Genomic DNA, 27,097 nt, shown 5'->3' with positions numbered 1-27,097 from the left:
ACCCGGCGGGTAATCCAACTACCCAACCCACCATCTCAAAAAGTAATCCCATCCCTCAAGCTTGGGGAATATCAGCGAAAAGTTGGTGTCGCATCATTGAGAGAAAACTATTTCGAGATTGCTTTCGACATGTCGGTGGATATCAGCACGGTCGTCATACAATTAAAATCTCATCTGAGATATGGTTTAAGGGACTGAAAGTGGTCGCAAACCCGAGATACTGGGAAGGTCTACTACTCAGTCTTCCATAGGGGCCGGAACTAGATCCACTACCTCCTGCACTGCTGCTTCTCCAGCTGCGGCTTGCCCCTTTTCTTCAACTACTCGATCTCTGGGAAGTAACGTCCTACTACTACTTCCTCTCAGAGTGGTATTGCTCCTCGTGAGCCGCTTGATCGCTGATCGGTACGACAGCAAACGAAGTCTTTACTGCTGTTCTGCAAGAGGGGAAATCGTTCCAGTACTCGGTGTGGGGCGATTGATCTAACGCATTTGTCGCAATTCTGGTTCTACGCGACTAAAAACGAACGTCTCTCCCATCGCCATAACGATAGCCAGTCTCTGAATCGTAATGAAAACCATCTTGGTCGAAACGCTAGCCGTAACCATCACCATCATAGCAGCCACCGTCGTCGCTATAAAAATAGAAACCGTTTCTATATACTCTCTATTGTCGTCGCGCCGGCTACTGCTGGCCTGATTGACTCCCACGCAACGGTCGTCGAAAGGGGGCACAAAACCGAGCACCTCAGGTCCAAAAACGTCAAGATTGTACTTGTCTAGCAGCGGGGAACGTAACGAAAATCGAACGAGAAAGAGCGACGGGCGATCGGGGTCTTACTTGATAATTAACGTGATTGGTGATGATAGGGAACGGCCACGTAATTCACGATCGTGCGTTCACTCGCACTCGAGCCTGGGTTGTTCGAAAAACCAACACATGGCTCAAAAAACTGGCCATCGAAAAATTCACTAGACGATGGGCAATATCTAGACATTCTGTCAACGCGTGTTACTTGTAACAGAGCAAAAATAAGTCTGAGGAAAAGGGGGCGTGCCGCGGTCGAGGAAGGCTAGACGGCCTTCAGTTTTCTTTGAAGTTGCTAAATAAAATAAGTCTACACCCTTAGGGTTGAGCGGAATGAATTCCGCTGTACAATTTTGGTGAAAGAGGTCAACAATCAACTATTTTTTTAGTGTCGATGTTAACAGCGATGTGTAATCAAGTAAAACTTCCAGTTCTGGGGGAAAAAAGTCGAGCATCAGCACCATATGTTGTATTTGTGACTTCACAGTTTTTTGAAAAAATTTGTTCAAATGAAAAAAGCACAGTATACTAATGTTTACTCGGATGTCCCTCATCAAGCACCACTACATTCTCCCACTCTTCCTTGAATAATGCACGAAGACATATCACTGTAAGTGTGCACTCACAGAATCATTATTTACCATTGAAACTAGTTAGTAACTAACATTTAATTTTTTTGACTTTTCATCGTGCCAGGTTAAGTGACTTCAATGCAGCCTTTGCAGCTGGTAAAAGTACAGCCAACGATACCATATCTCCATGTCAAAGTTTAGATAAACAACTGATTAATCTAAAGGAATCCACGACAAGTAACAAACAGGTCCTAACACAAGCTGATCTTGACACAGAAATAATGGTATTGGACTATTGCTATTGGTTTATATTACATTATTATAATAGTGCAACAAAGACTTATTCTAAAATTTTCAATGTTTTTTTTATTACAGAAATTCATTATAAAAGAATCACTTCCTGGAGAATGCTTTCTGGATCTGATGGGCAGCCTTGTAGGCAAATTAGTAGTCAAGAAGAGGACATTTTTCACTGAGCGTCTACTAATGGAATATTCAAATACAAAAACAAGTTAAATTCTTGCCCTAGAAAAAGCTCTTCATATTTCAACGACGGCCGATTTGTGGACAGCCCGTAGAATAAGTTTCTTGGGGATGGCGGTGCATTAATTGGCTTGGATCTGACTTGCCAAGGCGCAGTGCCTGTTTGGCTGTACGCCGTGTGATTGGGTGTCACACCTTTGATGTTATAGCGAAATCAATTGACAGCATTCATAAAGAATTTTGCATTTCTTATAAAGTCAATTGCACAATTACCAACAATGGCAGTAACTTTGTGAAAGCTTTCAACGTCTTTGGACCCAACACAGCAATATCAGAATCAGAAGTTGAAGACGATCTTGAAGACGACGACAATTTTGTTTTTATAGGCATTGGAGAGATCTTTGAAAGTCGTTCACAGGAGTGTGCCGAGAAGGAAGCCACCACTTCAGCAGAAGAATCTGACGAAGACAACATAAATGTGACTGATGTTACAGAAAAAGAACGAACCAAACTACCGCGACACATGAGCTGCTCCTGTCACTTACTGAACTTAATCGCGACTACTTACGTTAACAATATCTATAATGTTACTTTCAAAAAGTTAAAGAAGCGCCTTGAAGCGAAACTTCAAGCAATATGGAACAAGCAACCGCGCAGCTCTTTGGCTTTGGATCTCATCAAGAGTAAACTCGGTGTCCTTTTTGTCCTCTACAATGCCACAAGGTGGAACTCGTTCTTTGACGCCATTGAGTGCGTAACAAAGCTGATAGGGTCGAAAAATCAGGAGCTCGCAGAAGTTTTCAATCACTTTAACATTGTGCCTTTAACTAAAACCAAAGAAGAATTTCTAGTTGAGTACGTTAGGATTATGGAGCCTTTCACACAAGCGCTAGATGTTCTCCAAAACGAGGAGAAAATGTCTATTGGCTGTGTTCTTCCTACAATAAGATTGCTTCAAGAAACAATGACAGAATTTTCCAAGGACATTTCAATCGTTCACTAATAACCACTGGTTTTTGCCGTTTTGCTAGGACTCGAAAAGAGATTTGGACAGATGTTACAATCACCTTCATCTGGCATCTATTTCCGACCCAAATTTTAAAACAATTTGGGCCAACGAAGAAGAAAAAGCTCAGCTGATTACTCTACTAAGATCTGTGGTACGACGTCAATGGAGCACTAACAACACGCCTAACCGAGGGTATTTTTTTCTGATTATTTGTTTAGAATAGATATAATAGTTGTTAATAGTTTTATTCTTCTTTTTTTAAGAAATACAAACATCCCTTCACCGACAAAAAAAAACCGTTTTCTTGACGGGTTTACAAAGAAAAGGACGTCGATTGAATCCGATGAAGTTGACAGCTACCTAAGTGAGGGGACAGGGAATTAAGCTCGTTAGATCGATTCCCAACCATCAAAATAATTTTCGTGTAACTATTCTTTCTATCCTATCCCCTATGATATCATCCGTTACACATATTTCACTAAATTTACTTTCGATTTCTAGGGAATATAACAGTGCCTTAACTTCGTCCCCCGCCTGTGATCGGATTTTTAGTTGCGCAGGTTTAACTTTCACGCCTTTACGGACTAATTTGAAAAATGGGAACTTCGAAGCCTTAGTTTTTCTAAAATTAAATGGTGATTGCTGCCGTGTTTGGGCAAATAATCCTTCTAAAACTTCCAAGAAGTAATTTTTTGTATTTGGTTGCTTACATTCTTATAGTAACATTCATCAAATACATTTCTTAAATGCTGAGGAGAGAAAAAATCAAGCTCGAATTTTAAATTTTTTTCATTTTTTTTTATCTAAGTTGAATATTAAGTTGAAAAACGAAAAAGTAGAATTCCCCTTTTTTCGCACCCATCCCTTTGTTTTCTCTCGCACGAACGAAAAAATCAGACCTGATATAAAGCTAACGCAGGTCTATTATTTTTTTAAAGTCGCGTTTCCCTAGCCCTAGCCGTTCAACTGCAAAAAAAGGCCAAATTGGCTTAATTTGCATAAGGTCCTCCCGGCTTTCCAAAGACTTTTAGAACGGGTCAAAAGTACTTTCGAAAATGAAAACAAAAATCTGAAAAAAATCAGAGGTGTTCTCACTACCTCTACCAATGTACATACCAAATTTGAAATAATTCTATTAAAAACTGTAGTACTTAGAGGACTGCAAAAACAGCGTTTTTGCATAAGGTCCTCTCGGGCTTCCAAAGACTTTCGGTAGTTACCGTATGTAAAACTGAGCGCTAGATGGCTACGTATTTTCAAAAAACGTCACTAGTCCCATACGTTGCCAGTATTCGATAGCCGTGCGGATCATTATTAACATTTTGTACTTGTGTCGTTTGGAAATTAATTCGTCGGGACATAAGTCGTCGGGACATCAGAGCATTGGATCTTATAGCCACAATTACCGGAATTTAAAGCAATCGGTTACATTTACTTTCGGCACGCATGTCGTTGGAATAATTCAAAAATGGAACTATGTCTCTTTATGACAATTTGGAACCAGTGACGCATTTAAGCTATCGCCATTAGGACTTGCGCCCTGCTCCACTATTTATTTCCCGGCTAGTTATCATATCTTATTTCGTTGCTTTTTTTTAAATAAAGCTGATTCCGCTTTAGTTCACCCAGCCGCCACCGCATACAAATTGCGTTTGGTTGTGTATGCGGCGGCGGCTGAGTGAACTATTGCGGAATCGGCAATATTTAAGCTGAATAACTTTAGAACGATTAAATATATTTGCAAACTACTTTTAAATTCTTGTAAATTCTTATCTGGAGTATTTTTTTAGAAAAAATCAAAATTTTAGGACCACTCCATTACTAGATATAATGAATTTACGGAGTGACATTCCGCCATAAGGTCCCTTGTAAAACACCTTTTGGTGGCTTGATGAAATTTGAGGCATTGTTCCTCACAGTTATTTTTATTACTACATCATCACATCGTTAATGCTATCATATTCCAACTTGGCAGTATAATTAATAAAAAGGGAACATTCCTTAGCTGTCAAAAAAATTTTATTTCCGTATAAAAATTCGCTCTATTTTATTACATTTTCAAGTTTTTACATTGTGGTTTTAAATTTTTTTTTATAGCAAAAATTTATATTTCTGGGCAGGGTTTTTACTATAAATATAGTACAAATAACAAAGTTCATGAAAACATCTTGTGTTGCAATTTGTTCCCGGTAAGGCGGTAACCTCCTTTTTCATATCTTGAATCTACTCGGCGGCCACATCGCGCCGCCGCATCGTCCGCATGCTTTTTTTCTCGGCGATGCCTGGTGATGCCATCTGGCGATTTCATAAACCAACTCATGAGCCACTGTAACAAGCATAGTCTACTGGTTCCAAGCCACGGTTTTAGGTCAACAAGAAAGAAATTCACTTGGTCTCAGTCTCTTAGATAATTTTTTTCCTGTTAAGGCAAATCGAGTAATTTACAACGGGTAAGCGATATAAATTTTTGTATCTAATTAATTCGACAAATGATTCTGTGTCGCTGAACTTTGATAATCTATATTTAATATTGCTGTCTTACATACACACCATGCTTCCTGTTTCATGCCACATGTGCCTTTCCAATTTCTTGAATAGTATTTCACCTTAAAAAATCTTTTTTACTGATAGGAAACATGAAAGTTCCACCAAACCAGTCTGAGGAACAGATTGTCAATAACTCTGTTGATGGCAATAATGCAGATTCTGATGATGGATTGAATGATGGCCCACATTCACCAAGTCGGGAAGGAGATTTTTCAGAGTACATGTGGATGGAAAATGAAGAAGAATTTGAAGAACAAATAATGCTGCAGTTGGAAGAAGAAGCACTTGTACAACAGTGTATTGATGATGTGTGTGCAGAAATGGATCTTTACATTGCCTCATTAAATGATGAAACAGCTAATGGAAATGCTACACACAATGGTTCAGCAGCTGATGCTCTTACTCAGGAGCTGCAGAACCTTACTGTTGATGATAATGCTGCACAGGTATTTAAAACTGAAGTAATTTTCTGTTAAAAAATTCTATAATCATTTTTGTAATACAGTCGAGCAAATTAAATCCTGATGCTGCAGAGTTTGTCCCACGATTTGGGTCTTCATCATCGTCAGTCACAAAAAAGGAAGATGAACTATAATTAAGTAATTGACTGATGATACTTGCTATTGAAACTTGTTTATCATTTTTAGCAACTGTGCATAATCGAGTGGAATCTCAACAGTGTACTTTGATGCAAGGTGTATGGCTTAATTATTATAATTTTTTTTTTTTGTATGAGGTGACCAGCTTATGTTGTTAGTGATGTGAATATCATAGCTTTTTTGAATTTGGTGCCTTGATTTTGTTTTTCATCTTATCTGCTTTTCTCCACTATTTCCAGGGTTGGTGTTGATGTTATGATTATGTTGGGTATTTTTTCTCCTTTTGTATTTCCATGTATCCTTTATTTCTAGATTGTTGTGTACCTTAACTCTTGTACTAGAGCAAACATCTCGACTCACTCTTAAAAGGAACTCTAATCTTTGACATTCATAATTTCCTATCATGTCGAATTGTACTTTATCTGTATGTAAATAAATTGTAAATTTAAAAACAATAATTCGTATTTGATTTGTATCGGTGAAACCTTTAAAATTTTGCCACTGCTATTAATTAAATGGAATCTAGTGCATTTATTTATATGTCACAAGTTCACAACCAATATTTTAATACTTTTGTTTTATATACTATTTGCCGCATTATTGAAATACTACTGAGCTATTGGCATTAAAAATAACTGATTACGTAATTTATTGCTATTTGTTTTGCTTTAAAGTTAAGAAAACATTTTTTGCATTTGACGTTCTAAGCTTGTAGTTGACTAGTTGTAGCCTGATGCTACCGTATAAATTTTTTTTTTTTCATACAAAATACCTACCCTCAGACTTTAATTTAGCCTAAGGTCTACATCGAGCCATGATTTAATATCGCTATGTTTATTGTTCTAATATAATATAAACGATTGTTTCAAACTATCGCCACAGCCCACAAGTGACGCTGAAGTCCATGCAAGCGCCGTATCAAGACCTACTAAAAAGATTTCTCCGACAGTTGGGGCCCCCAAGCCTCCTATTCTCTATTCATATTATTGTCAATTGTGTGTGTTTGTAATATCACTTGTGAACTAAATTGTACAAATAGGCAGTGCCGAGAGTGGGTTATTTCAACAATATTTCGAATGAAAATAAGCAGTCTGTAGTAATCAATCGTTCATGCAATATCGTATGAATATATGCAAAAAAATCGTTTTCGTTAGAAATTTCACTATTGACTGTCCACAATACGAATGGGGTATGGTGTCCAGTGTAAATAAACATCATTAGACAAGAACAGTTAAAGAAATGGGACTATATAAGTCATATTCATCGCATACAGTGAGTAGGTTTGTGCTTCAGCGCGAGCTCGGAAACAAATTCCCGCTTGGTTTTCAAGATTATTTCCAGCAAAGGATTTACAAATCATTTTCAAGTGATCCTAAATATGGATTTTGGGATCAGTCAACAAGCACCAAATCAGGAAGTAGTGCTCGGCATGGTGGAGTTTTCAATCTTGTAAAATTAAATGAAATGAAATTAGAACAAATAATAATTTTTATTTTTTATTAAATTTGAAGGAGTATTCACCTGATGGGTTAGTGACTGAACATTGAACTCTTTGATTCTTCAATCCACTTCAATCACATATTTCTGATTTCTGAATTTCTCCAGATCCATTCTCATTGCAGCTTGTGAACAAAAGAGCTTCATAGTATTTGATCCTATAACAAGAAAAGATGTCCATAGTGTATATAATTCACATTCAGACTCAGTGAACTGTGTTAAGTATATAGATCTAGCTTTTCACGTTGACTTCTGAAAAGCAAACAAAAAGGTTACAATACAATTTTTACTCTTAGATTTCTTGACTGTCGAACATTTTCCACATGTTCCGATGACACTACCATTGCATTGTGGGATATCAGAAACTTGAAGCAGAAAATGAGAACTTTAAGAGGTCATTCCAACTGGGTGAAGAATATTGAATTTGTAAAAGAAGAAGGCTTACTTGTCACTTCTGGTTTTGATGGCTGTGTTTTTACTTGGGATATCAATAACTACACTGAACAAGGTAACTTTCATAAAATCTTACTTTATTTTAGAACATTTCTGTTTGTAAATATATATTTTAACATACATTTTATTATTCAGGTCTTATGAGTCAGAGGGTTTTCCACACTAAAGGTCTAATGAGGATGAGATTAACTCCTGATAACAGCAAAATGGTGTTAAGCACTGCTGGTGGATATATTATGGTTATCCATAATTTAGATTTTGCTACCCTTAATCAAGACCTTGCTGGATTTAAACCCAACATGTATAGATTGATGCAAATAAGCCAGACACCTATTTCACTGGCTACCGACTTTAGTCATCTATTCACATCCAAAAGAAATCGAATAGTATAAATGCAGAATATTATGAATGTTTATGTATTAATATTTGAGGCTTGCATTTTACAGGAACTGATTTCCGATTGGCCAATAGGAAATGAAGCCGAAGTCGTTTCTTCTTTGCATGTTCACCCACAAGGATGGTGTGTCGTCAGTCGAAATACTAGCAACGTGGATAAATCTGAATGGACTTGTGTCCATGACATTCAGGATACTTCTGTGGACTCGCCAATTATTTCACGACAACGCCCTCGGGTTGAAAACGAGGAAAGTCAGCCAACCACTTCATATCCTGTATCATCGTCTTCCAGCAGTTCTTCTTCTGATCAGAGTGATGAAGATATCCATCAATCGAGAGTACCTACCACAAACGTAGCTCCAGGTCCACAGGTAAAAGTGATCAGTGTATCTCTCCAATTTAGAGAAATGTCGATGAAATTCGTCTCATATAGGTGGAAGTACGAATTACCGCTCCATTGCAATGGGGAACTCGACCTGGAGAAGCCGCTGGCTTCCATCTTCGTCGCGACTCTGATAGAGTCACTGTTGCGAATGAATCAACAGATAATTTAGAAGTCAGAATTCCAAGCGAAGAAGTACTTGAGGCACTGGAAAGTTTTCGTCGTGCGCAATCGGGCGAAGGTGACGCCCATTACTCTGAATTCCGAATCCGCCACCGTATGTATCACAGGTATTATTGCATATTGTACTTGCTTGTCCGCTTTGCATTTCATAAATCTGAATTTGAATTTATGGTCAGAAATTCTACGCCTCTTCCAGCCGTCCAGTTGAATAACAACGCACCTGATAATGGTGAAGCATCGTCTAGTTCATTACTTGTAACAGGACAGCGCGACGAGTCTCAAAGAGAGGGCGTAGCTTGGGAAGATTCAGAAAATCCAGCTCATTTTGTCCGTGCTGTGGCTGATTTAGCCGCACATTCTGTTCATCTCCTTGACCCATTCCGTTTAAGGTCTCGTCATGGCATTCGTCGGCATCCACCGTCGTTGACTTATTATGCGGAGAGTAGAGGAGATTTAAAGATGCATATCCATTCAAACCTAAACCGAATAACTTATTTCGTCAAGGTGATTTATTATTTCTGTATCTGTTCATACTTAAACACTTGTACTAAAATTTTTCTTTTTTTCTGAGCAGGAGCCAAATGTGGGACATGGTTATTTAAAAGAAATGTGTTTCTCCCCTGATGGGCGGGTTATTGCGAGTCCATTTGATAATGGTGTTCGACTCCTTACATTTAATCCTCAGTGTTCAGATATGACGTACAGTTTGTCGACGTCAGCCATTAGGGGCACACACTGTGACGGAGACGAAAAGGAACCACCCTACGCGTTGCATGAATTAACAGCCAACAAAGGACATTCAGATGTGGTTTTATCCACGGCGTTTAGTCCTACTCATCCACTTTTTGTCTCGGGATGTCTTGGTGGAAAGATCGTCTGGCATCAACCTGTTCTTTAGCCGCGTTGGATTTTCCTACACCGAATCCAGATTCCATCAGCTCCTCTATTTAAATTCTACTCCACTCAAAAATGTTCCTTTAAAAGTGCGACTGTTCACCGAAATTTCATTTGGATCTGAAAGTATAGAAATCTAACAAATTTGTACAGAAAAGAAATGAAATAAAATTGTGAGTTCTGCGAACCAATGTGTGGATAGCCTTGAATGCCCATTTTTGATCGTTTATGTTCTTTGTTTCTCGAGCTACTTAATCCGTATTGTGTTACTGAATGCTGAGAATCGGCAAAGTTAGAATACCAACTTGAGATAGGGATCAAGGTCGAATTTTCAAAATATCTTTAGGATCACTGCATAAAGCAGCATAGAAACGAGACGAGACATAATTACTGCAGTGCCTGCGTGATAAATAGATAACGATATATGGGCTACGTCTCTTTTCTAACAAAATTTTTCAATATATTTTAATCATATAATGCATCCGTATTACGTTATGTCAATTAAGTTTTTTCATTGCGCTCAAGGTAAAAATTTCAGAAATCCGAGTGTAAATTCGAATTTCAGGTTGTGATACCTGGCCACAGGGAGAGAGTGGCGTGCTGTTCTAAATTCAGAACACCTGTGCTCGGCATCTATATAATTGCGTGGCGCTAAAGCTTGCCATCACCAGTCGGTATCCGGCCGTCTGGCGAACTATATTCATAAATCCCTACGTTTACCTGGCAGGCCCGAAATATTTGTTTCATCATTTCTTTTCCTATCTGGTTATCTTCAGAAATTCAATTTCTCTGTCAATAAAGTGTTCATAAAATGTTGTGGTCCAGCTTCAGCAACAAGCATTTGTCAAGAAGTTGATAAAATTATCAGTGGATAGCAGTTTTTGTGTTGTAAAAAGCGTTCAGGGGCCACGCTTAGTCACTTAGTGATCAGCCAACGAGGAACGAAGAATTGTTACAGCCACACCAATATAGTTGGATTTGCTTTCTAATACAACAATAGCATCCTAGTGAGTAGAGGCATTTCTGACGCTTTATTGTTTTGTTTTTTCGCGCGTTTTGTTTGAAAGCTAAAGGAGAAACGTTTCATTACTGCTTAGACGAAATGTCTGACTCTCAAGATTCGCTGGTTATTATTGGAGGAATCGAAGGGTAATTTCATATTCATCAGTCTTACAATTATTCATGCCCTCATGTTTTAATTCGATTCTAGTGGAGGTGGCCATTCAGTTGCTGTGCTGTTTGACAGCAAAGGGAAAAAACTTATTGAACTGCAGGGACCTTGCACAAACCATTGGGTGAATATTTTCTTTATCTGCAACTGTGGCAAAATTAAAGGACAATTTTATAAAAATATATATATGTATATTTAGCTTATTGGAATGGATGAATGCCAAAAAAGGATCCATGCTATGATACAAGAAGGGAAAGAGAAAGTGGGATTACCTCTAGACTTGCCCTTGAAGGCCTTGGTATGCTTCTTTTTTTGTTTTATTGTTTTATTGTTAAATGGAGTTGAAACTTATATTGACATTGGCATGTCAGGGACTTTCTCTGAGTGGATGTGAAGATGAAGCGACAAATGAAGAACTGAAACAAGGATTTATGAAAAAATTTCCTTCTTTAAGTGCCAGTTATTATGTTTGTAGTGACACAGTGGGATCCATTGCCACTGCAAGTGAAAATGGAGGTTTAGTGATTATTTCTGGAACTGGCTCAAATTCTTTTCTCTTGAATCCGGATGGATCGACAGCAAGATGTGGAGGATGGGGTTATCTCTTGGGAGATGAAGGAAGTGGTGAGTATAGTGACAGTCTTGAAACAAAATAGTCTGCTGCTGGCCATAATATTAGTTTCTTGGCAGCTTTCTGGGTAGCGGATCAGGCAATAAAGATTTACATAGACGAAGAAGATAACAGGCGTCCTCCTCCTCATGACACTGCCGTCATGAAAAAGGCAATCTTGGAACATTTCAACATCGCCGATAGGTAATTTTAAAATAAATGACTAGTTATGTTTTTTTACTGTTAAGAATAGACTATTCGCACTCTGTTATATACTTTTACAGTTGATAACTTATTTTTCTTTAAGTGAATTCAAAATTTGATACTTTTGCTTTTTTAAGTCTTATTCTTCTCAATTCTAACGTGATTTTCTATTGCCTTCAGATTTGGATTACTGGAGCACTGCTACACGAAATTCAGCAAAGCCGTTTTCGCTGGGCTGTGTGCTAAACTCGCCAATGGCGCTCACGCTGGCGATCCTTTATGTTGTCACATTTTCCGTGAAGCTGGACGGTCTCTCGGAGAGTATGTCGGCGCGTTACTTCCATCGATCAGCAAAGTGATAAAACTGTCCATCACACATAACAAAATTAGTCATATTAAATTGATCATTGTCTTTTTGCAGGACCTTCTTGACGAGCCCAATGGATTACCTATTATTTGCGTTGGAGCCGTTTGGAAGAGTTTTAGTTTGATGGAAGGAGGCTTTTTGGAGGGCGTGAATACGCAGCCAGGCCCCAGAAAGAGTTCGCATTCGCTTGAGCGTTTTACTTTGCTCCAGCTACAAACATCTTTGGCTGTTGGAGCTGCCTACATGGGCGCTAAATTTGCCAAAATTGAGTTTCCGCGTGACTATAGCCTTAATTCCAAAGTTTTCTTCTCAAAAACTATATAAGTAATACATTATCATCCTGTGTTTTGTGTGAGCACGCATTTATCAAGTAGTGAAGTCTATTAAACTAGAAGACTATAAAATATTACAGCTACATTTTGTCCAAAAATTTCGGTAGTAATTGTCATAGGACACTTGTAAGGGAGAGAAGGTTTAAAGGTTCAACTTGTCAGTTTAATATTGAAGCTGTATTTCCATTTTATTTGTTGATAATTGAGAGTAATAAATTCACGTTTATTTCACGTCTATTATTACGCAAGCGCCTATAAATTTGTCTTATCAAGCACACTTTTGATATCCGGTCATTGCGTTCTTTTTTAATATAAAGTCCTAACTAGGCCAAACACTACAGACTCGGTCAATTCAAGTTTGTTTTTTGTAGTGCAACGCTATCTGTATTAAGGATGAGAAACAATTCTTGGAAAATCAAGTAGGGCACAACGCACAAGCATAAGCGACACACATATTCTGAAGACTTTTGCTGCGCATGAAAGTCAAATTATATTTGGTTTATTGAGGCACCACCAAAGAGCAGATACAAAACAATATTCGGTTGTGATCCAATTACATGGACCTTAATTGAATCGGCTTCTGATAACTCTCCTTCAGGGCACCAAATTAAGATAACTCGCAATTTCTATCGCAACACGCACATATTACAAAGAAAGTAAAGGGTGACCATCACACAGGCGCTGCGCCTCATACCAAACTGATGATAAATAATAATATATGTATTTTTTTTTAGATTTAAAAAAAAAGATGTCTCTACTTTCATCTTACTCTTTAGAAAATCGAGCGACACTGCCGACACAATTGTACAACATCTTACTCCATTATTGCCACACACTATAGCTATATTTAAACCCCATTAATTCTTTTTCGTTGAAGCCAATTTGCATTGGCATTTTTGTTAATGACCAGGTGAGACGTAAAAATAACCCGGACTGAAGCGATTGTCTCTGGATTCTACCGCAATCCCTTTCTCCGCTTGATGTCTTGGATCATTAAAGAAAACTCCAGCCTGTAAAAACACGACAACGAACAAGTTTAGAATCAAACCAGATTTTCAGTTGGCTTGGTAATAATACAAAGACAAACTATATAACAGGGTTTTGGTGTGTACAAAGCGAGTGAGAGTAATAACATCAGAATCAAAAAATATAGCCAAACGGAATGCGTGCAGGAAAGCCACATTTTCATGCAGATTCCACGTGCTAAACGTACTGGGACTAATACCTGCAAAGTCATTTTATCCATTGCCTAAACTCTCTTTCAGCATGTCGTACCTTAAAAAGGATGAGCCAGCAGGTTAAGATATTAATTGTCATTTGATTTTTAAGTCTCATATTCTCTTTCGAGATGTATTAGCTATCGCAATGAGTGGTATAGGGGATTGTTAGTCAATTTTGAGACGTTCAAAATAAAGATACTTACTGCTTGACTCTGTCGGGAATGCAGACGTGATCCATGGGCAATTCAGCGGAGAGTGACGGTAAGTTAGGTATGTACACGATCTTGCGGCTAAACTTGGTGCTGCATAAAAGGAAGGAAAAGAAATTGAATTAGTCGCGGCCAGGACGTAGCCAAAAGTTGGCGTGAAAGAACAACGCAAACCTGATAAACGGTCGACACATTAGCACAGCTGCCTTGAGCCAAAGAGTTGGATGGACTAGATAGAGTCGCTTAAGGTTCTTTCTTAGCCTTCGATCAATCATTTGATAGCAGTTTTTCACCCAAGAGAATCGTGGAATGCAAGTTTTGGGGGTGGCGCCGTGAAAGTAGATCAAGACGTAGTCCTCTGCTACAAGCTGATCGAGCGTCGTCAGCACGTACCTTTGTTTAAAAAAATGATAATTAGAAATAAATGACGGCCACTCGAGGCACAAGTTGTCTCATAAAATCTTACAAGAAGAGGTGCTCCATGACGTAATCGTAATCGACGCGACTTCGATCTGGCAAGAAACAAGCGCTAAACACAATAACGGCCGTCTGGCAATCGTTGCCTTGGTAACCACCGTGTGAAAGTACCTGCAACCAATAATTGATTTATAGAGCCCAATACTGTGGTTGAAAAAACAAAACAAAAAAAAAAACAGGATAGCAGTGTTACTTTTTTATAAGGTTCGATAACCTTCAAGTCGATCTTGCGTTCCAAGCCCATTATTACTACAGATCGCCAGTTGCGTTCTTCATCTCGTTCTTCTGGCACCGACGTCTCGGGAATCAAGTCGGGCTTCGTCCTAGAATTGTCCATTCCTGCGTGTCGTCAACATTATGGAAACTTTTAGGCTGAGCAATTTCCGTAGAGTAGCGAATTAAATTCCTCGTATAGCATTACGTTCGTTTAAGGGAGATTCTAATCCTCCGGACGTACGGATGCCGTCCGGGCTTAGATCCCAGCCATCGATTGGTGAAGAGAGAAGTGATTCAGACTTGGATGTTGTGTCTGGGCGGCCGACGTTATCGGTGAAAACATTTTCTTCTTCTCCAATCGATGAGATGACATTCAGATTAATGTCATCGTCTGAATCATCGTCGCACGCACGGGCCGTGTCATCGATGGCAGATAATCGTTTTTTGATCCTTGTTGTTTCACCTCTGTCAGGATTTCCTGCAAGTCGATAATGACAGAATTTAAAAAAATAGAACTATCCGCATTGGCAGGTGATCTTCGACTGCTCAGTTCACATGCGCGAAAAGATACTTTTTGCAACAGAAAACTAAAAAAAAAAAAATAAATAAATAAATAAATAAAAATATAAATATTTTACTGTCTTGGGAGTCGATCAAATCAGGAGGTGCACTACTGACTGCTGGAGAAATTTCAGGCCCCGATTCCGTTTTGTTCTTATTGGCAGCCGGATCGAAGCCATCGGGTGTTCTGCTTTCGCTCAAGGCAATCAGGATTTCTTGACTAATGACATTACTGTAACGATGGCTATTACTGATAATCTCTTCGACTTCGGCAGCAGACAGAAGATCTTGCAACGTCGATCCTAACGTGTAAATGTCTTTGACTTTTTCAGCATCGAGACAATCCTTGATTTTCAAGAGGGTTCCATCGTCTAGCGGCGCAATTTCCGTCGACATGACATTCGGATTCTCAGCTGATGGCGTGAGGTTTGTTTCTTTGTCAAACTCTTTGTTGGAATAGGGCATTAAAATGTACTCGTCGTGCTCTGGCTGCTCAGGAATGAATATCGTGTCGTTGGCTAAGTCTAATTCGGCGAAAGTGTGATTGGGTGTCGAAGTGAACTTGACGGGGCTCGATTCGGATTGGTCGGAATAAAGACTATCGTTGATGAAATCCTGCGGTTGCGGAACAATTTTCCGCCGTATGCTGCCGTGTCGATTCAGCTGGCCAGATTTGACGATCCCTTCAATTCTGTCGGCATCGGGAACGCGCATGTCAACTGCCTTGATTTTCCGCATGAAACTCCGCCGAGTAGACATGCTATTCTGGTGTGTCATGGGAAGGTGGAAGTCTTCGAAATATTCCTCAGTGTCGCTAACATTGGCCGAGTCGGAGGATTCTTCTTCTACATAAAATGTCATGCAAGAGCAACCAAACGAAACAAAAGATCAATCTAAAAATCAAATGAAAATCAAGAGCAAGCGACGAGAACATAACTAAAAAGCAAAAGGAGCAGTGTGTTGGGAAATTGGCTTAAACACAACATATGTGCTTGAATTTTACAGCTCGAAAACACTCTTGGCAATGGTATTTCCGAAAAGTAATTTGCCATTTACAGAAGAAAACCAACCAACAGCTAACAACACTAAACAAGACACAAAACCACGAAACGTAAAAAAATCAAAAGAATATTCAAGGTAAGTCTTTCAAACCTTTTTTTAAGCGCACACTATTGTTAGGGTCAATGACAGCCCGTAAAGACTCTTCGTCCTCTGAATCCGTGACTGCGTCTATTTTGCAAATAAAAAAGGTAAAAAGGTATATATTTTTTCTAAGGGTTTGCCTTTTTAAATAAAGCTGAATCATTTACTCAAATCCTGAAAAAATAAAACCTTTGTAACTAATAAAAATGTACCATTGTGCTGAGGTCGGTGATCTTCGGTTTCTTGGCTCAACTCGTCATCGTCGGCGACCCGATATTTCATCATGGCGCTGGGACTGCTGGGAAAATCCACTGAAGAATAAAAAAAAGAATTGTTTTTTGTTTTTTTCAATTATTGCAGTAGTAAAAAAATAATACAGCGCATCTAACTCCAAATAAATCTAACGGTAACCCAACGATGTGTCATAAATCAGAATAGCAAGGAAAATGTGTGTGATTGATAAAGATAAAGTTTCTGCCGTTACAAGTTTTGACATGGTACTAACCAGTTTCTGGCAAGTAATGATCCGGATGAGGTAGTTCCAAGTCCAGCCCGAAATGATGGTGGGTTTCCTTGTCTTCTTCGTGCTCTTCTTGTTGTTTCTCGTAATTTTTCGGACTTGATTCTGGTCGAGACACTTCCAATTTGGCCGACTCGACTAGCAGGTTCGGCTTCTTCTCTGCCTGCTTATCAAAGTCAACACGATTATGGGCCGCCAGAGACAAAAATATTTCCAGCACAGACCGTTTATCACGCTGCCTTATCTATCTTAATCATATTCCCAACAGTACTGAGCGGGGGGGAGGAACTGCGCAACCCATCTCAACTCATTCTTTATATAACCACACACAATAGGGAGGTCTATGAACGGCTCTGAATGTGGTGAACGAATACGAGAGAAAAGACCAGAATAATAAAAGGGCGAAAGGAGAGTGAGAAAAAGTGTTAAAAAGCGGAAGAAGATGAGAGGGCGAAGAGTACACGCGTAATAAAGACTTGGTCGGCAATCGCTGTGGAGTGCGAATGGTATTTGACATTAAACTCGACAGAATGCAATTAAAGCCACAGAGAATGAGGATGATTTATTTTATTTTTTTTACTACTTCTTCAAAATTTTGATTTTCTTATTTCTTTTAAATCTTTTTGAGGTTCACTGACTCACGCGCTAGTGTTGAATTCTGCTGGTTAGCCACCGACAAAATGCTTCACCGCTATACAGCCGCGGTTACCTAATTCTCACTAAGTAAACAGTTGAAGTTATCGACCCACTTTGGGTTAGTCATCGATTTCAATATCGTTATTTTAATCAAAGTTTATCGGTGAGGGAATAATACGGAAGGTCACGCAATTTCCCTGGCCATAGATGTAGTTAAACAATTGCAAGCGCCGAGGGACTTTTTATAAAAGAATGTGTTTAACCACCGGAAACATTTCTGTTCCGAGCCGAGTTCCCTCCCCGCCGTAGATTCTTTTTCGTTCATTCATGTGTGAAAATGAAGCGACCGCAATAGTCCAACTGACCCAAGCATGGCTGCAACGCGGTCACGGTGGGACAGACATTTGAAATTTTGAATGGCCACCACCACCACCACAGGCCAAAACAAGAAAAATTTTAAAACCATAATTATGCTTTGTTTATTCAGTTACCTGATAGGGATATGGTGTGATGGACTGAACTTCCATTTTTTCCAGCGTTGGTCGGTGCCCCGATGTACGAGTTGTCAACGGGCCCTTCCTTGCACGACAAAGAATGAAAACCGTCTGTCGAGTGGAGTGGATAAGACTGCAAGGTTTTAACGTGATCGATCCAGCAGCTAGCACCTAGACATTAATAGAAAATAAAAAAAGAGGAAATCAGAAATATGTGTATCACCGGCGACACGCATTCTGAGCGAATCTAAAGAATAACCGAGCTACGTGGCGCTTCCTGTTTAGTTGTGATGAAATTATTTAAGGGTTAGTTCAAGGTCTCGTGACAAATGAATTGTCACGTGTTCTATGCTTGCCGCCTGAAAGTACGCCCCACTGTTTCGTAATTTTTTTTTTTTTTTTTTTTAACTAAGAAAAAGTTTACACTTTTCTCAGGCTATAACGGCCATTGTTCTTTTTGATGAAAATAGGTTGGAGCTTGATAAATTCTGAAAGGTATTTTTTGTTCTTTCTAACTGATTCCTTGTATGGAAAAAAAGGGTCGAACGTTCTGCTAGTCTCCTACATTCGGTTCAAGGCAAGCCAAACTTTCCACCTAAAGTGTGTTCGCAACGAGAATATACACAAATCTCATGTTTTCCTTTTTTGTACCGTCGTCATCTTCGGCAAGTGCAGACACGGGAAAAGAGAGAGGCCGTCGAATAAAAATAACATTATTCCCGACATCTCAGACCCACTTTCCAATTTCAGTCAACCTGATTCATTGGCCAGTTTGATCAACACGAGAAAGTTTCGAATAATCAAAAGTGACCCGACACCAAGAATTTCGTGTCTGTTACTTTTCTACTTGTTCTCGGATGTCACCAAAGGCCAAACATTTGCGACGACCGATTCTACGTTTGCATCAATCAGCCATGTTTCGCTATACGACCACGTAGGGGCAACACTTTCAATCGTCAAATGGGCTAAAATAACAAACAGCTCACTTACAATTTCGTGTGAATTCCTTTCAGAGTCGAATGCACGATACAAGTTTGATGTATATTTCCTGTGGTGTCCAGCACAAAATTGAAAACGAGTCAAAACAGCGACGAGTAACACAGACCCGACCCTCCACTCCAACTGACTAACACCGTAAGACTAACAAAACAGGATTCCAATGGCACGTAATACATACAGATAGATGCGCGGGCCCTTTGGGGGAGAAAGACCGGTGCACTTTTCCCCTCCGGGTCCCACTGCTATTGTCCTAAGGGCCAAGATCGGTGGATAGCCAAATAGCACACCTTTCAGCTAGATTGTGATTGACTCATCTGTCGCATTGGAGTTTTACTTTTTCTTTTTTTTTTTATGTTGTCTCTCAAGTATGGCTTGGATTTTTGTCAATTGCTATGAGGACATTCATGGATTTCTTAGACGTCACTCGTCTTATAATCGGCCTCCCAGCGTAGCTCTTGGACCCCCAACTATCGATCAATATTCAGGCGCATCTCATCGCGCACACATCTCGCGCAGCTGCCTGGATACTTCACCAGCAGAAATGTACATTTGTTTGTCATGCTGTTTTAAGAAGAATAGCACTGAAAAAAGAAAAGCCAGCTCTTTTATTTAGAATAAAAAAAGATAATGCGCTATTTTAGAAAGCTTTGGTATACATATTCAATTGATGAAAAAAGCATTATTTTCCCCAACTGCAATGTGGATGACATTTTCATGCAATTTAATGATGAATGTCGTAAATAATGTAATCTGACGCAAGTCCGCAACTGATCCCCTTGACCTTTTTAAGAACTCAGATCGAAAGATTCCTGAAACCACGCCATTCTTTGCCATTCTCAAAATGCGTAGGCTTTCTTTTTTAATTATTACTTTCTAAAATGACATTACTTTGACTACGTTATTTATTTTTATTAAAGCGGCTAAAGCGGAAAATGTAATCGGTTTATGGTGTTACAAAACTATTAAAGCAGAATGCCAAAATGAAACTATGGCAGTGAATTTAATAATTATACATATTTATTTCATCCGATGCATGTATAAATGCGTAATCGACCAAAGTTGGAAGAGATAAAATTTGCCCCAACTGACTAGCTAGGTAGCTGTAATTAATAATGATCCAAAAGTTGGTTAATTTTACTGATAGATTTTCGTATTCAAAAAATAAATTCATTCGTCCGCTTCTCGAAAGAAATTCTCTTTGCGAAGTTTTTCCATGATAGCATCAGAATCCATATGATTGAGCACAAACTTTCGGTACGATTGATCGAAGTGACTTTCGGCAAAACTATTTTCGGGAGTAAGAGGATCTCTTTCTCCCCTTTGAAGTTCACCGCCCTGTTGGCGAAATGACAAATACTTCTTTGACTCCTTGCTTGCAAACACGTCCCCAGCATGAAACTCTGACAACTTCACAGCCGCTGATGAATGTTGAACTTCTTCATCATCGCCATTACAACTGTTAGTTGGGGTGTCAATTCCTGAATTAGATGAGCTGTCCTCGGGACTTCCATCCTGAAATATAAACGATATGGTGAATTATGAGTAGTGATGATTGATGAGAGTGATGATGATTTAAACACTTCTTATCTTACCACATTAGAGATACTTAGGCTTCTTTCCCCACGTTGAGAAAATGTACTATTTGTCGACTCCGGTTTCGACAAAATATTTTTCAACATGGGAAGAATAGCTTTACGAGTTGCTGTAGTGTTTCCTTGATTGTAGTAAACATATTCGGCATTAGATTTAACGACATGAAGATCTAAATGGGGATCATCGGCCTTTTCTAGTTCCCGGCATAACTAATAATAAAAACATTGTTTATCATAGGTTAGTTAAAGAATTCTTAAAATGAAAATAATACCCTATTTTTCAACCATGCAAGGTGTGAATACACAACAAGATCGCGCTTAACGATGTCGGTTTCTTCATCTATCGAAATGCCCATCAACACTGTTCCATGACAGTTCAAAACTGAACAAAAACCCTGCAGCTTGCTAGCAAGATCTGAATGTTTTGCGAGCAATGTAGAGCAAAGGAATGGAAATCCACAAACGGGAAGGATAATGCCACCAATTTCGATGATTTTTCGGTCTTTTTGGCACAATTGTTCAAATGTGAGATTGGAAACGTCTTCCTTTGCGCACTGAAGCTCCCTATATAGGATGTCTTTGGATATGTTTGGTACCAGTTTCAATAATTTATTAAAGATTTCTTCATCTTTAGCAGTGGCCCTTTTAGCAGTTGGAGAAAAATTTGCCACATCTACTACAATAGCCCCTATAGTACAAAATATTTTAAAGTTTACTTGATTCAGTTTATATACTTAATTTTACCACTTACCAAGTAGAAGTGAAGCAGAAATGGTATCTAAAATTTCTGGTGCACTTTCAAAAATAAGTGAACTTATCAGAGTACTGCAAGAACCAACAGTTTCAATCAGCATGTCAATATTCTCTGAAAAGGGATGTTCTTGTTTGTGGTGATCAACTATTTGAACAACTGATGAATCTAGGAAGAAATCTGAATTTGGCAAAATATTGTGATCCACCTGTCAAGAAAACAATTATTATTCAATTTAATACAAACAAAAGGACACACAGCCAAGCAACAAACAAACCCTACCAAAACAAGTTTCAACTTTCTATTTTGTTGCAATGACTTGAAGCAGATTTCATCTCTAAAATAAACAATGGAGTAATATTATTACCCAATGCATTATCTTTCATTGACCTTGAAGAGACACAAAACCTACCGAAATATGAGCAGCTCAGACGAAATGTTAAACCTATTAAAAAGTAATGGTATTTTATTTTATTTTAAATTTATCATTAATTCAATACACCTTTTTAGGAAATAAACAACTTCAGTCTTCAGGATGAATTCTTCTTTAGCTACGTTGAGAACAGGAAGGTGAACAGAAGCAAACTTTTTCTGTTGTTCCAAAAAGTATGCAAAAATTAAGGCACAGACTGCTGAGTCTAAATCACAGGATTCATTCCCAAGAATGATGCAAACACTATCAAGTGATTCAATTTCAGACTGCCAATCAAAAGATGAGTATGGAATTAGTCAATTAATGAAAAACAGTACAGAGAGTAAAAATAAAGTGTCTAGAAAGTTTTCAAGAAAGGAGAACATACCAATTTGGCTTTTGATTTTCTAAGAAAATTTTCCATGTTTTTATTTTGGGATTTTTATCCAACCACTGAATCGGTGAAAAGTAGATTGTGTGTGACCGAACTCGGCGTGACTACGAAATCTAAAGGCACATTTAGGAGTCGTAAATCATAGTCAACCTTACACCACCTTCCTTCGGTTCGGGTTCGGAAAAGTTTCGGGATTAATAGTTCGGATGTTGTTACACGATAAGGCCGGAGTTGCCTCGTGTATTCTTATTATTAGTAAACAAGAAACCTTTTGATAACCACCACCAGAGTCAATAGCCTTTGGATTTTGGCGCTAGTAGTTACCAATTTTGTGTTGCTATGGCCCAGAATCACGAAATTTTATAAACGCTCCTGACTTTTAATCGTAATGATTCGTGATTTAAAATTTTTTATACGTAGATATTTAATTTTCTGGCATCAAATAATCTGTGGATTTCAAATGGTATCTGTTTAAATGTAAATTTAATAGTGAATGTGATTTGACAACTTTGTACCAAACAGCAGAAATTTTTCGTACTGAAAGTGAAAACACGGTGAAAACAACACATGCAATTTCATCTTGATGTCATGAAGTGTGCTAAGCTTTTCATAACAATTAAATCTTGGACAAAACATTAGTGAAACAGGAGGAAAGTTGATAACTCTGTTAATTTATTCTTTTATTTGATCACGCAATGGTTGGTGAAGATGATGTGTCGTCAAACAACGCCCCCATCAATAATCTTGCTAGGGCACTCTTGGAAAACCATGAACCCAAGTTTGTAGCTGCAGAAGACAGTCTTCAAGATCTAACGTAAATGAATAATTGTGTAACTTGAAATAATTTTGGTGGTTGTTTGGTATCAAGGATTTTTTTAAATTATCATTCTTTTAACAGAGCCAAACAAGACATGTTAATGGGACAGGTGTTCAGACAAACAGATCGTCTCAGTGAAGCTATTAAGCATACACAAGTTTATGAAATGGTTTGTTTATGATGTTATTTCATTTTACATTGTAACTTAATTTACACATCAATAATTCATTTTTTTTTAAACAAAGGTTACCCAGACTAAAATTTATCAAAACAAACTCCTTAGTCTACAGAAAGAAATGGCTGATCTAAGTGAAAGATCCCAAAAGATAAAAGTAATATGATCAAGTATACTGCTACAAGATTCAAATTTTAAATTGTTTAAATTGTGGCTGCATGAATAGAAAAGAGCATTAAAGCTTCAACAGTCAAAACAACATGAAGCACTGTTGCGGGAGCAAGCTAAAGATCGCGAGTTGGAACGAGAAAAACAGTTAATAGCCAGGCCCGCTAAGAGAAATTAATCAAACAAACTTGTCATTTTGAAAAAAAAAATAATAATAATAACTAAATATGTATATTTAAATTCCAGAAATGTTCGTAATAATACAAATTTAAAAAAACTTGTCAAGTGCCTTTTTTCTCATGTGTCCAATATTATCTAATTAAGGCTAGTTATTAGGTGGAGGCTGGAGCTGCCTTTGCCTCTTGATAATCTATTTTTCTTATTAGGAAAATAAAAATCAGGTAAAAAATCAATTTTTACTTTGACAACTCATGTATTAAAATAAGATTTTCCTGCAAATGACACATCTTGTATAAAGCAAAAAAACTTACAGTATTTCGTTTAAACCATTATCATACGGTATTTTTATCTGTAAACTAAAGTCGTCAATTCAGGACCACGTTTTCGACATTCCGGGTTCCGGCCCATCCCTGAATGAAACGGGCTCGAATGACAGGGCATGAATGTCGCGCATACGCCGGAGTCTCTAGTGGCTAGTGTGCATGACGGGTGCGTCACAGTCCACAAGCAGCCATTTTAAAAAAATTTGGTAACTTTTTTTTTTTTACTAAATAACAAAAATAAGTTTTTCTATATAATAATGCCTATTTTAAGTCAGTGGAAGGCTGGAAGCTGGAAGCGGCCTAAAAAGTAAAAAACGACAGTGGCGAAATCATCCATGTAGCGGATTGCGTGTCCACTCCAGATGGTGTATCGATAAGCGAAAACAAATGTGGCTACTGGTGTACTTATCATTTTATAAAAGCAGCCGCTTCCGCTTAGCCTCAGTATAGTCGCGGTGTGTAGCCGTAGAAACAAACAAAACAAAGGACTTTATCAAGGATTTGTTTTGCGATAACAATTTGTGGAAGCATGAATCAGTGATTATGAGTGCTATCTTTAGAAGTATTTTGTAATTCCCTTGTTTTATTCAGAGGCGGAATATAATGTCTACAGCGGCATTGGGCAGCATTCTTGACAAGTAGTGATAAGCGAGCATATATAACTTGTTCTATGTTCATGTCAAATCATGTCTGCCTTCTGAGCTGAAGCCGGAATATTGTGCAGTCGTTTCAAATTTCAGTATACATTTGATCCCACTTTTTAACTTAATATGTCTTGTGATTTGGATACCCCACAAACATACAACAGTCTTGTGTTTTTCGATCTTGAAACCACAGGGCTTCCTGCATATCATTGTCCAAAAATAACAGAACTATCTTTTTGTGCTGTTGAGAGACACCAATTTCTTAATGGCCAACCCAAAGCGATGCCACGTGTCACAAATCGTTTGAACCTTTGTATTTACCCCTCCAGACTTGTTGATCCAGAGGCCACCAACAAAACAAAACTTGACAACTACAACTTGGAACATCAAAGCAGATTTGACGAAGATGTTTTCAATCTTATCTACAGTTTCCTGAACAGGCTAAAGAAACCAATCTGTCTGATTGCTCATAATGGATATAATTTTGATTTTCCTATTCTCAGGTCTGAAATAGCAAAATTGGGAAAGGTAAATTTTAAGCAATCATTTTGTCTTTATTTAAAAAAAAAAATCCTAAATTTTTTTTTATGTATCTGTAAAAATCATAGGAATTACCCGGAGGAATCTTTTGTGCCGATTCATTAATAATCTTTCGAAAATTACAAAATAACCCTTCAACAATCGCCATCATGGACTTCGCGTGCCCAACAGTTATGACGAATTTCGCTGATCCCCTTCCTGTGTCAAACAATGTTAACCCCTTTCAACTTATAAATGAGAAAACGCCCGAAAAGAGGAAAGGCAATGAACAATATGGAAACAGAAATGGCGAACCGAAATGCAGGAAACGATTACCATTTCGATTAGAGGACGTGTACGAAAGAGTTTATGGCGAAAAGCCTCCAATGTCACACGAAGCTGAGGCTGATGTTATTGCGCTTCTTTTGGCAGCCATAGCAACTCCTGTAGAATTTTTAAATGCAATCGACTCTGAGTCCATTCCGCTCGTTAGTATCAAAAAGTGCTGGTAATTTAGTATTTTTAGAATTTGACTAGCTGACAATCGACGTCAACTGCGTCAACTACAAATTTTATAAACTCGAATTGACCTTTTTGTGACAAATTTAACTTGCATGTTTTATGTGAGTTTCGTGTCGATATTTTCAATACATTGACAATTTTTACAACTTAACAATGTAGAGAACATCCTTTTTGCTTTGTGCCAAAATAACTCTTTATATTCATTCTGATTCTTTTCATTTTTTATTTTTAACTGAAATGTGTTGGTTCTGAACACACAGCATGAACTGTTCAATCGAAAATGTCAAGGTCGACTAAACATTGTTAACCACTTAGAATAGAAAAAGATAAATAACATGCGCAAGGATGCAAACACACGAACCTCACCGGATCCGTCATATTGCTGCAACCCAGTACCATAAGAGACAACAGAAGAAGAGGCCTTCGGATGATAGTCAAATTTTGATTTATGCAACGCGTAAAACTAACAAAAACATAAGCACTGAGCGTGAGAAATATATTTGTTGAAAAACCTCGTAGATTGTCCTTAACCTTCAGTATCGGTACAATGTTGGTCTTTGTGGATGGATGATTGGATGAAACCTTTTCGCTACACTAACCAACAACACGCGAAGGATTTCAAATGATGGAAGCCCATTGAAACCTTGACCAAATTATTTCGCCCTACATTTCATTGGTTGCTTGCCTATTTTATCGCCCTATCCGGAAAATTTAATGGTGCACGAAATTCGATTGCGCGGCGATTATTGACGACAGGAACGAGCGAATCAGTTTCTATTTATTGGTATACTTAAACGATACCCCATTGGTCTCAAGTATATATCACTTTAAATATTGTTGTTTATTGCTGTACTACGTAATTCCAAAGCGGTTCAAGGGCGCACACGGACTACACAATGATAGTAACATCACAAAAGGAAAATAATAATGCAGAAAAACACACGACAATGTCTGGAATAAATTTGGTTGAATAATAAGCCATTTACAGGCAAGTCGGATGCTTGCCAAGAATTGCGTGTTCTTCTGCGAATCCTAATTCCCGCGGTATACACGTACTCAGTTGCCCAATTAAATACACGCTCGGCGTAGTTTCACCATTTCCTTTCCACGTAATAAGTGGGAGACTAAATAAAAGTTTAGGTTTTTCCGGTCTGGGCAATAATAGCCATTTTGAAACAGGTGTTTAAATAATTTGCGGAAAACGTGTGTTCTTGTTGGTCTCACCATTGAACGAGGATAACCAAACGACGGAAGTGATCAGCAGATGAGTCGCCCTCGAGTCCAGAAAAAATGGGGAGGGGAAAAAACGAAAGTGTATTTTAAGTATCGTCAATATAACAATGTGAACGAGTAGCTAGCCACAAACGTCAAGTTCAGAAAAAAAATTTTCAAGAGCATTTATAGTTATACTGCACTACTGTGGGATCGTCCTTCAAAGTGGAGAATATCTCTACCCTATTCTTTTGTGTATTGTTTTATTATTTTTTCCCAAGCCACCCACAAAACGTTCCTGCACTTTTATCTCCCCCGCCCGCACCTCGGGCTTCGGATATCCAATCCATCGATAAATATTTGGCCATCAGCAACCACGACGAAGCCATCGATTTGTGTGTATATA

General features: G+C 38.3%; 7 protein-coding genes across 9 annotated transcripts; 5 read left to right on the top strand and 2 right to left on the bottom strand.

Moving 5' to 3' along the window:
- The first annotated feature begins 5,174 nt into the window (after positions 1-5,174).
- On the top strand, positions 5,175-6,473 carry LOC124338592 (polyadenylate-binding protein-interacting protein 2-like). The gene is made up of 3 exons (XM_046792682.1): positions 5,175-5,322; positions 5,504-5,865; positions 5,925-6,473. The coding sequence occupies exons 2-3, from the start codon at positions 5,509-5,511 to the stop codon at positions 6,012-6,014; spliced, it is 447 nt and encodes a 148-aa protein (XP_046648638.1). The 5' UTR covers positions 5,175-5,322; positions 5,504-5,508; the 3' UTR covers positions 6,015-6,473.
- Positions 6,474-6,924: 451 nt separating this feature from the next.
- Positions 6,925-10,010, top strand: LOC124338591 (DDB1- and CUL4-associated factor 10-like). Its single transcript, XM_046792680.1, has 9 exons — positions 6,925-7,467; positions 7,530-7,546; positions 7,624-7,737; positions 7,812-8,023; positions 8,104-8,354; positions 8,415-8,735; positions 8,798-9,036; positions 9,106-9,433; positions 9,504-10,010. Exons 1-9 carry the CDS (start codon positions 7,258-7,260, stop codon positions 9,825-9,827), a joined length of 2,016 nt encoding a protein of 671 aa, XP_046648636.1. The 5' UTR covers positions 6,925-7,257; the 3' UTR covers positions 9,828-10,010.
- Positions 10,011-10,476: 466 nt separating this feature from the next.
- On the top strand, positions 10,477-12,738 carry LOC124337560 (N-acetyl-D-glucosamine kinase-like). The gene is made up of 8 exons (XM_046791590.1): positions 10,477-10,830; positions 10,921-10,972; positions 11,034-11,118; positions 11,194-11,292; positions 11,366-11,618; positions 11,685-11,808; positions 11,989-12,163; positions 12,230-12,738. The coding sequence occupies exons 2-8, from the start codon at positions 10,926-10,928 to the stop codon at positions 12,497-12,499; spliced, it is 1,053 nt and encodes a 350-aa protein (XP_046647546.1). The 5' UTR covers positions 10,477-10,830; positions 10,921-10,925; the 3' UTR covers positions 12,500-12,738.
- Positions 12,739-12,990: 252 nt separating this feature from the next.
- Positions 12,991-19,289, bottom strand: LOC124337558. Of its 3 annotated transcripts, XM_046791588.1 has the most exons (13): positions 18,974-19,289; positions 17,981-18,154; positions 16,839-17,019; positions 16,546-16,644; positions 16,343-16,420; positions 15,268-16,035; positions 14,835-15,107; positions 14,607-14,752; positions 14,403-14,524; positions 14,111-14,329; positions 13,931-14,029; positions 13,733-13,782; positions 12,991-13,517 (listed from the first exon to the last, which is right to left on the bottom strand). In XM_046791588.1, exons 2-12 carry the CDS (start codon positions 18,014-18,016, stop codon positions 13,746-13,748), a joined length of 2,058 nt encoding a protein of 685 aa, XP_046647544.1. In that variant the 5' UTR covers positions 18,017-18,154; positions 18,974-19,289; the 3' UTR covers positions 12,991-13,517; positions 13,733-13,745. The 3 variants fall into 3 exon arrangements, with proteins under 3 accessions (XP_046647544.1, XP_046647542.1, XP_046647543.1); XM_046791586.1 differs by lacking the exon at positions 13,733-13,782 and having other exon boundaries at positions 18,974-19,279; XM_046791587.1 differs by lacking the exon at positions 13,733-13,782 and having other exon boundaries at positions 16,839-17,016; positions 18,974-19,275.
- Positions 19,290-19,569: 280 nt separating this feature from the next.
- Positions 19,570-22,354, bottom strand: LOC124337559 (exopolyphosphatase PRUNE1-like). Its single transcript, XM_046791589.1, has 8 exons — positions 22,126-22,354; positions 21,828-22,024; positions 21,738-21,770; positions 21,608-21,662; positions 21,326-21,533; positions 20,847-21,262; positions 20,575-20,784; positions 19,570-20,494 (listed from the first exon to the last, which is right to left on the bottom strand). The coding sequence occupies exons 1-8, from the start codon at positions 22,159-22,161 to the stop codon at positions 20,150-20,152; spliced, it is 1,500 nt and encodes a 499-aa protein (XP_046647545.1). The 5' UTR covers positions 22,162-22,354; the 3' UTR covers positions 19,570-20,149.
- Positions 22,355-22,656: 302 nt separating this feature from the next.
- Positions 22,657-23,572, top strand: LOC124337562 (biogenesis of lysosome-related organelles complex 1 subunit 6-like). The gene is made up of 4 exons (XM_046791591.1): positions 22,657-22,945; positions 23,030-23,117; positions 23,194-23,280; positions 23,350-23,572. Exons 1-4 carry the CDS (start codon positions 22,827-22,829, stop codon positions 23,467-23,469), a joined length of 414 nt encoding a protein of 137 aa, XP_046647547.1. The 5' UTR covers positions 22,657-22,826; the 3' UTR covers positions 23,470-23,572.
- Positions 23,573-23,962: 390 nt separating this feature from the next.
- On the top strand, positions 23,963-25,630 carry LOC124335984 (three-prime repair exonuclease 1-like). Its single transcript, XM_046789487.1, has 2 exons — positions 23,963-24,966; positions 25,047-25,630. Exons 1-2 carry the CDS (start codon positions 24,565-24,567, stop codon positions 25,467-25,469), a joined length of 825 nt encoding a protein of 274 aa, XP_046645443.1. The 5' UTR covers positions 23,963-24,564; the 3' UTR covers positions 25,470-25,630.
- The last annotated feature ends 1,467 nt before the right edge of the window (positions 25,631-27,097 follow it).

Source organism: Daphnia pulicaria, chromosome 4, assembly GCF_021234035.1.
Source record: "Daphnia pulicaria isolate SC F1-1A chromosome 4, SC_F0-13Bv2, whole genome shotgun sequence".
In the NCBI taxonomy this organism is placed as follows: domain Eukaryota; kingdom Metazoa; phylum Arthropoda; class Branchiopoda; order Diplostraca; family Daphniidae; genus Daphnia; species Daphnia pulicaria.
The sequence above is the reverse complement of the archived record's forward strand: the minus strand, read 5'-3'. Positions and strand labels throughout refer to the sequence as shown.

Coding starts and splice junctions, on each gene's coding strand:
- LOC124338592 (XM_046792682.1), top strand. CDS start 5,509: ATGAAAGTTCCACCAAACCAGTCTGAGGAACAGATTGTCAATAACTCT. Junction 5,866..5,924: donor TTGATGATAATGCTGCACAG/GTATTTAAAACT, acceptor TTTGTAATACAG/TCGAGCAAATTAAATCCTGA.
- LOC124338591 (XM_046792680.1), top strand. CDS start 7,258: ATGGGACTATATAAGTCATATTCATCGCATACAGTGAGTAGGTTTGTG. Junction 8,024..8,103: donor CAATAACTACACTGAACAAG/GTAACTTTCATA, acceptor TTTATTATTCAG/GTCTTATGAGTCAGAGGGTT. Junction 8,355..8,414: donor CATCCAAAAGAAATCGAATA/GTATAAATGCAG, acceptor TGCATTTTACAG/GAACTGATTTCCGATTGGCC.
- LOC124337560 (XM_046791590.1), top strand. CDS start 10,926: ATGTCTGACTCTCAAGATTCGCTGGTTATTATTGGAGGAATCGAAGG. Junction 10,973..11,033: donor ATTATTGGAGGAATCGAAGG/GTAATTTCATAT, acceptor ATTCGATTCTAG/TGGAGGTGGCCATTCAGTTG. Junction 11,293..11,365: donor ACTTGCCCTTGAAGGCCTTG/GTATGCTTCTTT, acceptor TTGGCATGTCAG/GGACTTTCTCTGAGTGGATG.
- LOC124337558 (XM_046791586.1), bottom strand. CDS start 18,016: ATGGAAGTTCAGTCCATCACACCATATCCCTATCAG. Junction 17,020..17,980: donor TCACACCATATCCCTATCAG/GTAACTGAATAA, acceptor GACTTTGATAAG/CAGGCAGAGAAGAAGCCGAA. Junction 14,525..14,606: donor TTATCGAACCTTATAAAAAA/GTAACACTGCTA, acceptor TATTGGTTGCAG/GTACTTTCACACGGTGGTTA.
- LOC124337559 (XM_046791589.1), bottom strand. CDS start 22,161: ATGGAAAATTTTCTTAGAAAATCAAAAGCCAAATTG. Junction 21,663..21,737: donor TCTGAGCTGCTCATATTTCG/GTAGGTTTTGTG, acceptor TGTTTATTTTAG/AGATGAAATCTGCTTCAAGT. Junction 21,534..21,607: donor GAAAGTTGAAACTTGTTTTG/GTAGGGTTTGTT, acceptor TTTTCTTGACAG/GTGGATCACAATATTTTGCC.
- LOC124337562 (XM_046791591.1), top strand. CDS start 22,827: ATGGTTGGTGAAGATGATGTGTCGTCAAACAACGCCCCCATCAATAAT. Junction 23,118..23,193: donor ATACACAAGTTTATGAAATG/GTTTGTTTATGA, acceptor TTTTAAACAAAG/GTTACCCAGACTAAAATTTA. Junction 23,281..23,349: donor AAAGATCCCAAAAGATAAAA/GTAATATGATCA, acceptor CTGCATGAATAG/AAAAGAGCATTAAAGCTTCA.
- LOC124335984 (XM_046789487.1), top strand. CDS start 24,565: ATGTCTTGTGATTTGGATACCCCACAAACATACAACAGTCTTGTGTTT. Junction 24,967..25,046: donor AAATAGCAAAATTGGGAAAG/GTAAATTTTAAG, acceptor TAAAAATCATAG/GAATTACCCGGAGGAATCTT.